This window comes from Durio zibethinus, chromosome 23, assembly GCF_047325235.1.
Source record: "Durio zibethinus cultivar Kanyao isolate XHJ-2024 chromosome 23, ASM4732523v1, whole genome shotgun sequence".
In the NCBI taxonomy this organism is placed as follows: Eukaryota; Viridiplantae; Streptophyta; class Magnoliopsida; order Malvales; family Malvaceae; genus Durio; species Durio zibethinus.
In genome coordinates this window covers 8,165,058-8,180,365 of record NC_143184.1, presented here as the reverse complement: position 1 = coordinate 8,180,365, position 15,308 = coordinate 8,165,058, and the positions used below count along the sequence as shown (strand labels likewise).

Below are 15,308 nucleotides of genomic sequence, written 5' to 3'. Positions count from 1 at the left end.
AACCTAGATGAATTTTTTAAAAAATATCTTTCTGAATACCAACAATTGGATAAAGAACATTTAAAGTTTTGGTTAGAATAATATTTTCATAAACTTCCCTCACCATAGGATGAATTATATGCTCAAAATTATTATATTTTTCTAAAATCAAAGCTTAATAAATCTTCTCTTACAAATCCTAGCATACAACTATATGATACTCTAAGAAGTAGAATGATGAATTAAATTTTGGTTGTAATCAACAATCAAAATTTAGGAAATGTTTTAAAAAAAAATGTTATTTCATGAGAAAATGGAGACCATATAAACAACATATTCAACCAAAAAGGAAATATGTTGTAAAAATGAAAAAAGGCCAAAATAAATGACAGCAAAAAGACAAAACAAAATATAAATGCTTCATTTGTGATAAAAAAGGCCGTGTAGCACCTAATTGTTTTAATAGAAGACGAATGCTAAAAATATGATCAAAACTCTTGAACAACAAGAGCTTTGTGTAGTCTATGCAGAAGAATTATTAAATCTTGAATATATCCTTTATGAAATCTTTTCAGAAATTGATTCAAATATTTTTGATAATGAATATATTTTTATGATTAATGAAGCTTCATCTAATTAAGATTAAGCTTCTATAAAATCTGAATTTTATTCAACAAAACTTGTTCTAAAAGAAATGATTTTTCTTAAAAATATTATGAGAAAAACTTATATTATTTAAAAAAAAAAGCTCAAACAACTTCGACTCATAGAACATGATGAAATTTATAAAACTAGCTATTTTAAAATTTTTAAACCTTGGTTTAAACGCCACATAAAAAACGCCAAACGCAGTCTAAACCGCAACGTTTTTGATCCACTTGTCTTTTTCTAAGCCGCATCAAAGTGCTAGCCTGAGACAGTTCCCGTCTGCTCTTTATTCCATGTGATTTGACATGTCCAAGCTCACTTTTTAAGGCTTGTAAAAGCATCATCTTTCAGTTTTATGTAATATCCTTAAAAGAATTTCACGATGTTGGCAAGCACCAATCTCATCTGTTGCAACTTCTCTTACTTGCGTCAAAACTCTTCAACAAAGTTCAGAACTTCAATCCAGGCTAGAAACCTTAGCCAACAAAGTCTTTTACTTTCCAAAAGAACCTCTAAATGCTCAGTATTCCTTACACCCCACAATCAAAACGCCTTAACTTTCTCATTTCAGCAAAAGGGCGTTCTTCAAATATGTCAAAGTACCTTAAACACCCAGAATTCGGAGGAAGAAACAGGTCAGAATAAGGAGTCTTCTGTTAAGGGTAAAGAAGGAAGAGACTGGACAACCTCGATTTTGCTTTTCGTGTTGTGGAGTGCTCTCATGTACTATGTTTTCAATCTCGCACCTAACCAGACCCCGGTAATTTCTAAATCCAACTTTGGTTTTTCCCTTTTTTTTTTTTTTGAATGCCTTTGTTGGTTTTTTTTTTTTTTTTTGGTTAATTTGATTTCAAATTAGAAATTCTTAATCAATTTAACATCGGAATTATGTAACTTAATATGGATTATGAACTATTTGCAGTCAAGAGACTTGTATTTTTTAAAAAAGCTCCTGAATTTCAAGGGAGATGATGGCTTTAGGATGAATGACGTTCTTGTATCCCTTTGGTATATAATGGGATTGTGGCCTTTGGTGTACAGCATGCTACTTCTTCCAACAGGCAGAAGGTACCTTGCATTTCTCTTATTGAGTTCTTTAAACCCTGAACCTCTGATCTTCATCATGTTCTTTTCTTTTCCTCTTTCTCCTTACGAACACAAAGATTGTTGAAATGGATGTAACTGATTACACCTTGAAAAGGGAACATGCAAAAGGACTGAGGGACTTGGTAGGATAATTATAATGGACGATGATTTAGTTTTCTTGCATTTATTTCTTAAGCAAATGCAATGGGTGGAGGTGTTACAGTTTGAAGTAGCACACTATCTTCTATGCCTAAACCTTTATGCTACTAGTAGGGAGCGTATGTACAGGGATGTACGCTGCCTTACACTTTTTTTTTCCCAAAAGAGGCTGTTAGTAAGACTTGAACCCATGACCTCTAGGTCGCAAGAGAACATTCTTATGGTTGTGTCAAGACATACAGGTTAGAGTTAATTAGTTCAGTCTTATATATTATCTGCAGCTCAAAAAAAAGCATTCCCACCTGGCCATTTCTGGTACTTTCATGCTTTCTGGGTGCATATGCTCTTTTACCTTATTTTGTCCTTTGGAGCCCTCCACCACCGCCTGTTGAAGAAAATGAGCTCAAAAAATGGCCTTTGAATTTTCTGGAATCAAAATTAACTGCCGGGGTAAGTAACTTCCATTTCTCCCTTCAATACAATATCCTCTTATTATTACTTTTGTTCAAATTTATATAAACTGCTGAATATTGACAAGACTATGGTGTTGTTGTATAAGACTGACATGACCACATCAATATCTGATTTAAAAATCCACAACCAAGTTGCTTATTTCCATAAAATCTTCTGGTAAATCCTAATATTTGTTGGCATGTGAAATCTTTTGTTCTCCAGTCAGTGTCTGGTACCAAACTTATAATTCATGCACTGCATCAACCATATAGCAGTTCTTTGGTTTTAGTCCCTGATAAGTGATATGCCCTAGCATTTTATCATCTCCTTGGATGAGAGCATAGGTGGACATTATTCATCCTGTTTAAAAGTCCCAAGTAGAGAAAGGTTTAACATGGTAGTCTGATTTCAACTGATTTACCATCTCACATCTAGCTGATCAGTTATTTATTTACTGATGAGCGATGATTGCTTTGAGGAAGACTCAATGTTATTTGAGATCAAGAACAGGACATTCTATGGAACCTACACACCCTGACGCTGTGTTTCTTTGGTTTACCCACCCTTCCTTTTATCAATAAAAGAGAAAAATTATCGACTATCCAAACTCATCCTAGTTGTATTCAGAACCTATTTTTCGGCTTTCCTATAAAAAAGAAAGCTATTTTTCTGCATGAAATGAGTACCTTGGCTAGCAACTTTACAAACAATCTCTTTGTCAGTCCTTGAACAACTTTCCTTTCATTGATGGAATTAGAAAATTTTGTGTGTTCCTTTGTGCAAAAACTGCAAATTAACTTCATTATACTTCAGATATCACTTGCTGCAGGAATAGGTTTAATCATTTACGCAGGTTTAGCAAACGGTGATGTTTGGACGGAGTTTTACCGGTACTTCAGGGAAAGCAAGTTTGTAAGATTGTCAATCTTTTGAGCTTGATTACCAGTTTGTTGTTATAATCTCATGGAGCTTAAATTATATTCATGTTGCGGGTCAAATCTCATGTGTTGCAGATTCACATCACAAGCCTTGATTTTACTCTACTATCTGCCTTTGCCCCTTTTTGGGTTTATAATGATATGACTGCCCGCAAATGGTAAGACAATAGTGAAACTACATTGCTCTTGTGTGAATTTAAGCTTCAAAACCTTTATAAGAAGAGTTTATGTGGCACAACATAAGTTATTGGAATGGTTTTCCTATTTGCAGGTATGACAAGGGTTTTTGGCTTCTTCCTTTGTCATTAGTGCCATTCTTAGGTCCTGCTCTATATCTCTTCTTGCGGCCATCACTATCAGATTTGCCTGTTGCAGTTAGCCCAACTACATCCGAGCAAAAGTAGAATTTCAGCTCCTTTCTTCTGTTGAACATATTTATTGCACGACCAGAGAAAGGGGAAAGCTCAGAGTCCTAGAAGAAGACTTAATTAGATAATGAATACTAGCATCCCACTGAGAAATGCAACCAGTGCCACATGATGTAGAGTTTATTCATCTTGCAGATGCATCAGAAAATCATCACCCATTTTCTTCTTTACAGTCAGATTCAGTTCATGTATGGTGTACTGGTGTATTAACTATTGATGATGAGTGTTGCTTGCTTATTTCTTCTTTGCTCCTTGCAATCTATAAGAACTTGATTTTACTGCTGTCTGTACTGTGAGTTTATTATTATTATCTTTCATGGCTTACTCGAAGAACAATTAACATAGTCACTGCGTCATGTAGACGCCTTACTTTTCATCTGAAACAGTCTGCATCAACAATAGAGCTTCACTTATAGGCGCTACAGCCACAATCATGGCTATGAAAACCCTCCAACAAATGGTACTGAAATACATTGATTTCGTAGTTGGGGGACAAGCATTTTAGTTTTGAGATTAAAGTATTGTACCTTCTCGTGTCAATGCCAAGCAGATTTTCTTTAGACAACCAGGTTAACTATAAATTTCAGATACAATAATTTATATGAAACTCAATTAAAATCTTGTTTTGTCTGAAAATATAGAAAACTTGATAGAGTAGCAGACTACAGATGTCACAAAGAATAATAGCAGATGATTGTGAAATGCCGTTTATCATGCATTATGTTCTTACTCGTACAACTTTTGGAGTTCATCTTTGAACCTGGCCTTCAGATGTTCCCTCTTTATTTTGAGAGCTGCAGTGACTAGTCCAGACTCAGGTGTCCATGGATCTGGTAGCAATTTAATCTTTGCAGGTATTTCAAATTTGTCCAGTTTTGCATCCTTTGCCACCTGCACATGCAAAACACTATTTAGTAATCACCATTCTGATTTCCCTTTTTTCCCTTACGCATGAGTCCAATAGCATCAATGGAGCTTGGTACACTCAAGCATATGTGAAATATTTATTAACTGTTTTATATGCTGCAGAAAGGAAAAATAAAGAAATCCTCCAATGCATGCTAACTCAAATACGCTTATAAATTGCATCCAATTTTCCTTTTCCTTATAACAAGCAGAAATTACACCTGTGCAACAATGTTACAAAGTAGTGATGAAATCATCATTTGTAGATTAGGATAGTTGTGTATAATGATAATGACTTCTACAACAACAACAAAAAACTAAGCCCTATATCCCATGACTTCTAAACGTGTTTAATTTCTGATTGGAAACTTATCTCAGTTGCTCCGATAAAGGTCACAGTATGTAAAAAGAAATAAACCAACCTTGGAAAGAAACCTTTGGACCTCACTAACAGTTTCAGCTTTGCCACACAGCTCGGGAAAATCTTTGTACTTTATGCCAGCTTCTTGGGCCCACTTCTCAAGAACCTGGTGTGATGGAACAATCAAAGCTACACAATAGTTATGAAATGGATCTGCATATACCATCAAATTGTCAACAACATTACTCGATATTAGTGCTGCCTCAACCTGCAATCAGCATTTAAACGAAATGGGCATCCCATCCAGCATTTGCAAAGAGGTATTGGACAAAGCTTCTTTATAAACACCTTTCCAAGAGATATATACTCTCTATGTTGAAGTTTGACAATATCCTTTTTCCTATCAATAATCTCAAGGCATCCATCAGGATGAAATCGTCAATGTCTCCAGTGTAAAACCAGCGTATGCCCCTCTCATCAACCTGCAGGCGCAGGAGGAGAAAAGTTCATATTAGCTGGTGCTCACATGCTATGAGACCTACTTGCAAATACATTTAAAACCACTTACACATTACAAATACAATGCATGGACTCTTTAGTCTTTACCTTGTACACCTCATTAGTTTTCCCAGGATTGTTGAAATAGCCAGTAGTTATACTAAATCCCCCAACAACAACCTCTCCTCGAGGCATCGTTTTGTCAGATGTTGTATACCCACCTTCTTCCCAAGTGACAAGCTGCAAAATTAACCCGATTCTTAAATATTTTACATTATGCACCTTGAACAATTACCAGTCAATTTAAAAGTCATTGAAGTGTTTTCATCATTATTGTTCATTAAAAATACTCCCAAGGACCCAAGGGCATAAGCCACAAGCTGAAATGTGCCAGCAGAAATAAAAACTTACATAACCTTTCTTCAGAGAGCAAACAAATCTGTAATTCAAAACTAACTTGATTCTTTTATGTAGAATACCTTAATGTAACAACAAGGAAGAGGCAGCCCAACTCGGCCCACAGTTGTGTCATCCCACTCAGTAGAAGTGGTTCCAGCACATGTTTCCGTCAAGCCATATGCTTGACCTATGGAAGCCCTGACGAAGAAAATTGGGTATGGAAATTCAATTTTTTCTGAGAAAACTAACCATGATATTATTTAAGCAATTTACAAGAGCAACGTTGTCATTATATTAGTAAATATTAATCCAGGGCAGAACTGAAGTTGAACTTCCTAGGATGCTTCAATCCTCATAGCCCTATTGATTCATGTCTTTCTTTGATATACCAACATTTCACCTTTCTTTGATATACCAACATTTCACTTACTTTAACTTTGATACCAACTCATAACCAGAGTAATACTTGAAACTCTCTTTCAGAGCAATTGATTATATATTACAACATGTTTCCAGTAACTTTTGCAATCCAAAAGTGCTCGATGCATAACATGTCTGAAGCCAAGAATGTGGCAATCCACTTTTAACATTAATCACATAACTTTTCACTAGGTAAACCAATGTGAAAGAAAGCAATGTTTTCTTCTTGTCATTGCTAATTCAAAGGCTTCATTATTTTTGGTCCTAAAGGCAAAACACATATACAGAGAAGAAAAGAAGAGATTTGTTTGCCTGGTTCAAAAAGGTAAATTGCATATAATGATCAGCAAAAGGAAAAAGAAATGAAATATTATAAAAACATATTTCCATGAAAATAAGAATTTCAAAACAGCATAATTCACGATTGTCTACTTTATTTTCACCACCTCATAATAAGAACTTGACATGCACTGATCTGTAGGTAAACTTCTCCAACCATCTGGTCATTCAATGCAAATAATTCCTCCAAAACTTGGTCATGTTATTCATGACCCACTTAAACGCAAGCAATGCTATGACTGGAAAGGCAATTCCTACAAACCTATAACTAACTAGAGACACTCTTACAGGCCAGTTAACAACTAGCAATAGGTCTAAAATGATATGTGGTAAATACAAACACAGAAAAATAGTTGATGTAATGATACCTATATGGTTATATCTAAGCAACAAAATGAACACTACACTTCCAGATTGTCACACTAGCACTCTAAGAATCTACTGTTACATAAATGATTTGACTGGAAAGGTGAAACTGATACCCATTAATATTTACAAGCCAACCATTTAGCATCAATTTTGATATAAATAAGAGAAACAAATTTTTCATGGAACTATATTTTGGTATCTCAGGATGAGAAAATCATTACCCCATGCAAATGTTGACGAAGCATTGGGAATTCCCAGATAAAGGAGCCCCACCACAGATCATAAATCGGATGCGACCTCCTAGTGCAGCACGTACCCTTTCAAAAACAATAACATCCCACAACCATCTCTCCAGTCCCCAAGCACCAAACCAGCTTCCTTCTATAGCTGCCAGTCAGCGTTTATAAGCAATATCAAAAAGTTTCTTTGCTAATCCTCCCTTTTCCTCAACCTACATTAAATAGAATTAATTAGTAAAGAGAGCAGCTTGTCATTACCCCATATATTAAAACTCATCGTAGTGCAAATGCCTGCTCCATATATACAAGAGAGTCAAACCAGTTCACACCTTTTTCAGAACTCCTTCTCGAACACGATCTAGTATAGCTGGAACGGCTGCCATGAGAGTGGGTTTCAATGCAGAAGCATCTCCTTTGGTTCCTTTCATAATTTTATTAGAAGTATCTGTTAATGTCAAAGGTGAACCATAGCCAATTGCACAACCTGCACACAGCATCAGCGACTGGAGAACAAACAATTGTGAGAATCACACAATTGTAAGAATAATCTCGATGGCATTGATAGGCAACAAAAAAACTGGATATGAACTTACCTCAGCTGCCAGTTCAAAAACATGAGCTAAGGGCAAATATGCCAAGTATACATCATTTCTTCCCAGTCTTGGGATCACAGTCATAACTGCTGCAGCAGTGGCTACAATGTTTCCATGAGTTATCATTACTCCCTAACTCATTAAAAAGTACATCATGTTAGCATATATAAACAAATAGAACTCTGAAATTGAGGAAATAGCAATCAGGGCACAAGTAGTTGCTTGGTTGCATGAACGATTTATCATGAAAATATAATTTATCAGTCTTCAATTCAATTAATAGTATGCAGACATGTACACTACATCTTGAAATTTTGAATTTGACTTAGAACAAGGTATACCGTATACAGAACCTACATTGTTTTTCAGCATGTAATCAGTAAAGATAAATCCACCAGTTCCTGCCATTCCACTAAGGCTAATTGACAATGCAAGCATTGTTCTAGGTGGGTCCCTAAGCTTGCACATATACAAATATACTTAAGGTGAAACATAAGGAACTAAATTCAGTAGCAAACCTTTAGCAGACCAGTGCTGCCGCTTGTATACATTATAACTGCTACATCATCCTTGGAGGGCAGATTAGGAGGAACAGGAGCTTTTTCTCCAAGCTTCTCAACTTCAAGAAAAGAAGAAACCTTCCAGTCACTCATACCTCCAGATAAGCCAGAAACATTTGCAGTCTCATCATCTCCAAAGTAAATGATATTCGTGATAGTTTTCAGGCTTGAGCTTATTGCAGCCAACTTTTTTAACTGATTGGAATCGCAGATCAAGGTTGATACCTGTGTCTGTCATAATTTTAAAACTTTGAATGAGGACAACAAGTATTGGGAAATGAGAAACGAGAAGTAAGGAAGATAAACAATATTATTTAACAATAGAATCACACAATACATTCAATAAGCCATTTATGTCCTGACTATTTCAGCCTCAGAAAATAAACATACGCAATAAATTCTCACCTCATTGAGAGAATGAATCAAGGCATCTTCACCTAGGGAAGCATAAATAGTGACAACTGTTAAATTCTGCCTAAAGCATCCCTGGAAATCAAAAAGAAAGATATCTGTACATTAAAACTTGAATTGGAAAAATAGTTAAAATTAACAAAAAAAAGTGTTAAACTAAAGGATCATAGCAATACCTGAAAGGCAATTTGCCACTCTGCTCGAGTTTCAGAAAAAATTGCGGCACGAGTATCGACATTATAACCAAAATTAATAAGCCCAGATGCAAAGTTGCAAACACGGTGATAAACCTGTCCATAAGTTTGCCATTCATAATCCCCTAGGTGTAGCTTCTCGAATTTCCTGCCATCACTAGAAGTAACAAAGTCCTTCTTAATTAGTTGTCTTGTTCCAATAAATCGATCTCGTGAATACTTTTTGCAACATTGCTCAAAATGTGCAGCCATTGTTGTGGCCCCTGCCCAAGGAACCTGAATCAACTCAGTAATTCGAGCATTGCGCACAGCATAACCTGCTTCACCACCCACTTCTACAGGAACTCCTCTTTTTTTCCCTTTTTTCTTTCCCATGAAAATGGAGGAAAGCAATAGGGGCATAATCATGGCAATAATAGCAGCATCCACAACCCCATATGTTCCATAGCTTTTCCCAAATGATGACAAGTAATCATTGACATCTAATGTTTCTGTCACGGGTGTGTTAAAAGTCGTTGTTCCTTCAGTATTGTCCATTCTGAATGTTTATATCGAAAACCTACACCATTCTTTACAAGGGAGAATTATTAATGAGCTAAAATACATGGAAAAGGTAAGCAACTAGATCAACATTCAACTGGCAGTGAATTAAATTTTAGAAACAGAAGTTCGGGCCAAAATAAAAGGTCTTGGGTATTCAACTAATCATGACTAAGTTAAAGGTATAATGTTCTTGACAGTCCTCTAAAGACCTTAATACCTGATTATAATTTGCCAAAGTAAACAGAAAAATTAGCTTATACTTCTACAGTTAGAATAACTAGTGAAGAAGACATACAGCTCATCCACACTTGACAGGAAATTTTAGAACTTTTTTTTTCTTTCTTTTACTTCTTTTGTTGCTTATAATTTGACCACGGTTAAAAAAACAACAAACATGCATGTATACCTGTACAAAACAATGTGCCTCAAGCCGAGAACATACAAACATACATGGTAAAATAAAGAGAGAGATTACAGAAACGATAAGGCATAATATAGAGAAGAATTGAACTTCTTTTTATTTTCCACTAAAATTTTGAATGTATTAACTATCATGCATGATGAGACAATAAGAAAAAAAACTGGTTAACAAAACCCAAATATGCAAAAGAACAAATCATGATCATATGATCTTTCTAATAATTGCCTGATCAACAAGTGAAATTTCATAAATCCAAAATAAATAAACAAATAAATAAAAGACAAAAACCAAGACAGAAGCAAACCAACTTGGCTCTATATTGAAACAGAAGTTTAAGATAAAGCCTTGATAAAATCACAGCTTGTTAAATTAGCAAACCACAAATATGATTGAAACAATCAAGCAAATCAAAACCCACATTCAGAAATCATCCAAAAGAAAAAGTTGTCACATTGCTATGACTAACAGCAAACCAAATCAATCCCAAAAAATTTATAGCAAAAAGACTAGAAATGACACTACAAAAAGAGAATATTGATGAACAAAACATATAGCTTGAGATTTACCTTAGTGCTTTAAGATGCTTTAGAGAAGTTGTGATAACTGAGAAGCATATGGCAGTGTCAATGCATTTTAGCTTTTGTAAGAATGAAGATTGAAGGGTATAAATACTTACAAGAATAAATATTAAAAATAATATATATATATATATATGTGGTTCCGATAAGGGCATTAAAATTGACAACTCAGGTTTTAATGCACTTTGAAATGGTGACCCGGATTGCGTTGGAGGGCAGTTTTGGTAGTCAAAGAGTAACGACGTCTGGGTAGTAGAGTGTATTTCCGCCACGTACACTGCAGCCCAATTGGTTAACACGTGGCGCAAGGGTGACGTCCTATAAATTGCCGCGTGTATTTTTTAATTTTTTAATTTCCTTGTATTTATATATTTATTATTTTATTATTATACTCTTTTCGTTTCATATTATTTGTGATATATTAATTTTCACAGAATTTTTAAAAAATTATAATTTTAATATATTTAACATTAAAATTTAAATTTTTTTGTAAAATTAAAATTTTATAATTTTTAATGTCAAATATATAAATAATTTTAAATATAAAAAAATAAAAATTTTAGATATTTAAAAAATAAAATATAATTTTTAGACATCTTTTAAAAAATAAAAAATTATTGAAATAGAGGGAGTAGTTATCGAAATTGTGAGATGGTTGATACTTCACATTCTAAGCTTAAGCTCACCTCTTAATAGTTTGTAAATAAATGCGGAATTTTTTTTTAAGTTGTAATAAATGATTTTTGGATGTTATGCTGAATTGATTAAGATCAAATTGAAAATAACAATACTAGCGACATTAAAATTTATTAAATACCTCAAAAAAAATCAAAATATCTTATATTATAATTTTATAATATTGCCTAAAATCCAGTAGCCCAATCGTACCGCAGAATGCTATCCAAATATACCTTACCAGCTTGCAGGGCTGATGAAATCGAAATGAATCCTTAATAAAGATAAAACATTCTATTGTATTAACTAGATATTTAATTTAGTTAATTAAATAATTGCTTATCTATATCTATAATAATTTATACTTTATATGATATGTATGACTGTGAATGTGAAAAAATTAAAAAAAAAAAAAGACATTAATCAAATATAAATAATGACTTTGTTCATTAAAATTTTAAATTAATTTTTAGTTATTAATTATTTCAAATTTTGATAATAAGTTTAATAATAAGGTTTAAAAACTCTTGCTACAAAAATATAAATGGAAACATTAAATGAATCAATAAAGAAGGTAAGGACGTTTCGTTAGATTTAAATAAAAGCCTAATAAAATAAGAATATAACGTTAAGATTTAGACATGTAAAGGAGAAAAAAATGTGTTTGTGATAATATAAGACATCACAAGATTAGTGTCCAGATATATATTAAAAGCTACAGTCATCCTCATGAGAGCTTTTATCCAATTTTAAATAAATATATTGTTGTTAATTAGATTAACAAGATTTAATCCCCCAAATAACACTTAGTTTTAGTACGTTATGCTACCTTGATATCAAAACTCATACCATCAAAGCTTAGGCAACACTTTCCTTGAAACAATAAACAAGAAATTCACAACTTGTATCCATGAATGATCTTTATATTATATTCATTCATTGGAAAACCCATCGTATCTGCAACAGCAACAACAATACCAACAGTATATAATTTGCATTTCAAGCACATCCACCACCTTTGATTAGCACAAGGAAACTTGGTACATGGAAAACTCGTTTCATCTCCCCCCCCCCCCGGGGTGGTGCTTTACAATTCTTTCATTTTTATCTCCCTACTTCCTCGAAATGGTAAATGCTCAACAAACATTACCAAATCCTTGAGCTGAAGAAATGCACCACACCATGCAAGTTCGAAACATTTTACATGCACTACTGTATGCATCCCCAAGATATGTACCCACACTATTAAAAGCCATCTCACTAGTTAATTAATATCTACAAGCATTTCAAACTGTCTAAGCCGAATCGCTGTTTAGTTCAACATAAACTAGAAACTTAAATTGAATAGTGCTCTTACCTGTGTAGCTACAGAACCACATAAATGCATATGCTACCTGTGAAAAGTTACCTAGGCCTTGAGATTTGCATACCAGGAAAAACTAGAAAGTTAAAAAGCAACAAGCTCTCTATGTCAACAACAATCCAGTGTGTAATTACTAATTACCTAAATGTTACATCCACACCTCAAAAGTGGTTCTAACTAAGCTCAAAACAGGATAGAAGTCTTTAACCACAATAAACTGACAATAATAAACTTAGAGAAAAAGATAGCAGCTCAACTAAAATTCAAGTTTGCTCTTTGATGAGAAGATCTAGGTTGATGCTGATCTAACTTGGGTTCTCTAAGCAATAGACTGAAGACGGGCAAATCTAATAGTTCCTCTGATCTTCTAGATAGTGCCCACTTGCAAAAGTGCACAGTGCCTACCGAACCATGTGGTGACAAATGCTGAGATTTTGAAAACCTGGGGCAACTTCTATGGAAGATCTTAAACACACCTCTACCTTGCGTAAGGATGATAGCGACTACTGCCTCCATATCCTGTTCTACTACCATATAATCCACCTGATCCACCAAAACCAGCACCTGGGCCTGAATCATAACTACCACTTGAGCCTGAACCACCATAACTTCCATAGCCACCACCTCCACGTCCATATGCACCTATACCACTCCCACTAAGCCCACCAGCATAGGAACCGAATCGGCTAGAATAACCAAATGATGAATCTCCACGATAACCAGAAAAACCACCACCACCACCAAACCCCCCATAACTACCACCAAAATCAGCAGCAGCACCACCATAACCACCATAATCTCCAAATCTGCTGCCAAAACCTCCAAAAGACCTATAAGGAGCAGGACCAAAACCACCACCACCAAAACCACCATAGTCACCAAATCCACCAAAACCATCATTGTATGAGCGTGCCCTAGATTCACTACCATATGCAGGACCAGGTGCTGGGTTTGAGGCTTTCTTTGGTTCAGCCTTCTTGATTTCAACCTACAACAAAGAAGTAAGTTAACCTAGGTTTCCTTCACCAGTAAATTATCTTGACAGCCTGCCTTGAGAAGAAAAGAATCATAATAACAAAAATAAACCTGCAATGAGCTCAGCTAAATTGAAAGTTGAAAAATACAACTTTGAAAACCAAAAGAAGCACATGATGATATTTAACTCAAAAGAATAACAATAATGGTTATTTCCATCACTGGAAGTGTTTGACATGCCTCTTCGCACTGTTTCTATGCAAAGAGAATATACATATCTGTCTACATCAGATTGTATAGGGTACCATTGAACAAAAGTACTCACCTGAGTGCCCTCCATATCTATCATGTTTCCATCAGCCAGCAAATTGTCAACAACTTTATCACTGTCAAACACAATAAAACCAAAACCCCGAGAGCGCTTGGTTGCATGGTCACGTATTATCTCATGTTCCACCACCTTTCCATACTTTGAGAAGAAATTCTTGAACTCATCTAAGGTTCAAACAGCAACGAAAAGGAAAAATAATAAATAAACAATATCCTCCAGTTAAAAGAATCAACAGTAACAATTAGTACAATATAATATAGCACTCAATGTTATAAAAAACTGTATATATCAAATATCACACCTTCGGTAACTGATGTTGGAATCCCACCAACAAAAATTTTCTTTGTCTTAAAGTCATTTGACTGTGAAGAACCTTTTGGAATAGTTCTTTTAATCTCAACCTGTGCCAATCAATTCATCATACAAGATCACTTAATAAATCTCACAACAAAATCAATCCAACTTTTCCATACAACACAAAAACCACATTACAGCTAAATCCACCCCAACAACATGATGCTCATTTGTTAAGCATCACATTACAAAGGACAAAGTGTTTTTTTTTTTTTGCTCCTTTAATTAATCCAACATTAACACTAAGAAGCTTAGCTCTGCACAACTCAAATGCAAAGAAAGTGACTAAACACTGAGAAAACCAAAAACCAAGTTCTAAAATTAATCAGACCCAACACGGTTAAAGCTAAATTTTTTTCCAACTAGTAACCAAGAGCAGAATCTTCAAATACAAAAAAGGCTGAAACTTTAACTTACCTGTTTACCATTAATAATATGATCCTCTTGCATAACAGTGTCAACAACAGAAGGATCCGCAAAGGTAATAAACCCGAAACCACGGGGCCGACCCGTATGTCGATCTTTCATTATCACAAAATCTGTTATCTCCCCATACTTTTCAAAGTATTTGGTAAAAGTCTCTGAAAAAACCCACCAAATATACCAAAACCCAAAAAAAAGTTTAAAAAGTCAGTACTTCGAAGAATATCCATCGAAGAAAAACACATGGAAACTTCAAAGAGAAAAAAAGCTCAAGTCACCTAGAGTTGTGTCCTTAGCTAATCCTCCAATAAAGATTTTCCTGCACAGAAGAATGAAAAAAAAATTAAATATTGAGAATGTTTGGAAATAGAAAGAAAGCGCAAAAGGGTATAAATCTATGTACCCAGGGCTAGCACCATCATTGTCGCTACCCTTTCTGGAACCCATGAAAGCTTGGGTTTTGAAATCTATGGAGGTCGAAGAAAGAGATTGGGGCGGAGGCTAGGGTTTGAAGATATGCTGGACTTCAGGTAGCGTTAGAAATAGAAGGTACAAATTAGAATAACTGGAAAATCAGAAAAAAAAAAATTTTCGTGATTTCTTTTCTTTTTAATAATAATAATAAAAAAAAAAACTGTAAATAAAGTGAAGTTTCTGGCTGCCTT

General features: G+C 34.5%; 2 protein-coding genes and 1 pseudogene across 3 annotated transcripts; 1 reads left to right on the top strand and 2 right to left on the bottom strand.

Moving 5' to 3' along the window:
- Positions 1-879: 879 nt before the first annotated feature.
- On the top strand, positions 880-3,977 carry LOC111314494 (uncharacterized). Its single transcript, XM_022915919.2, has 6 exons — positions 880-1,387; positions 1,550-1,695; positions 2,154-2,322; positions 3,139-3,237; positions 3,339-3,421; positions 3,535-3,977. Exons 1-6 carry the CDS (start codon positions 1,010-1,012, stop codon positions 3,665-3,667), a joined length of 1,008 nt encoding a protein of 335 aa, XP_022771654.2. The 5' UTR covers positions 880-1,009; the 3' UTR covers positions 3,668-3,977.
- Positions 3,978-4,227: 250 nt separating this feature from the next.
- On the bottom strand, positions 4,228-10,341 carry LOC111314495 (long chain acyl-CoA synthetase 8-like; annotated as a pseudogene). The gene is made up of 11 exons (XR_016332799.1): positions 8,963-10,341; positions 8,781-8,861; positions 8,334-8,606; positions 7,816-7,947; positions 7,552-7,725; positions 7,205-7,434; positions 5,936-6,053; positions 5,565-5,696; positions 5,307-5,440; positions 5,020-5,226; positions 4,228-4,582 (listed from the first exon to the last, which is right to left on the bottom strand). The product of XR_016332799.1 is annotated as a long chain acyl-CoA synthetase 8-like (transcript).
- A 2,303-nt stretch (positions 10,342-12,644) lies between these two features.
- LOC111314492 (uncharacterized) lies at positions 12,645-15,308 on the bottom strand. The gene is made up of 6 exons (XM_022915918.2): positions 15,047-15,308; positions 14,922-14,962; positions 14,638-14,801; positions 14,168-14,267; positions 13,861-14,030; positions 12,645-13,548 (listed from the first exon to the last, which is right to left on the bottom strand). Exons 1-6 carry the CDS (start codon positions 15,088-15,090, stop codon positions 13,039-13,041), a joined length of 1,029 nt encoding a protein of 342 aa, XP_022771653.1. The 5' UTR covers positions 15,091-15,308; the 3' UTR covers positions 12,645-13,038.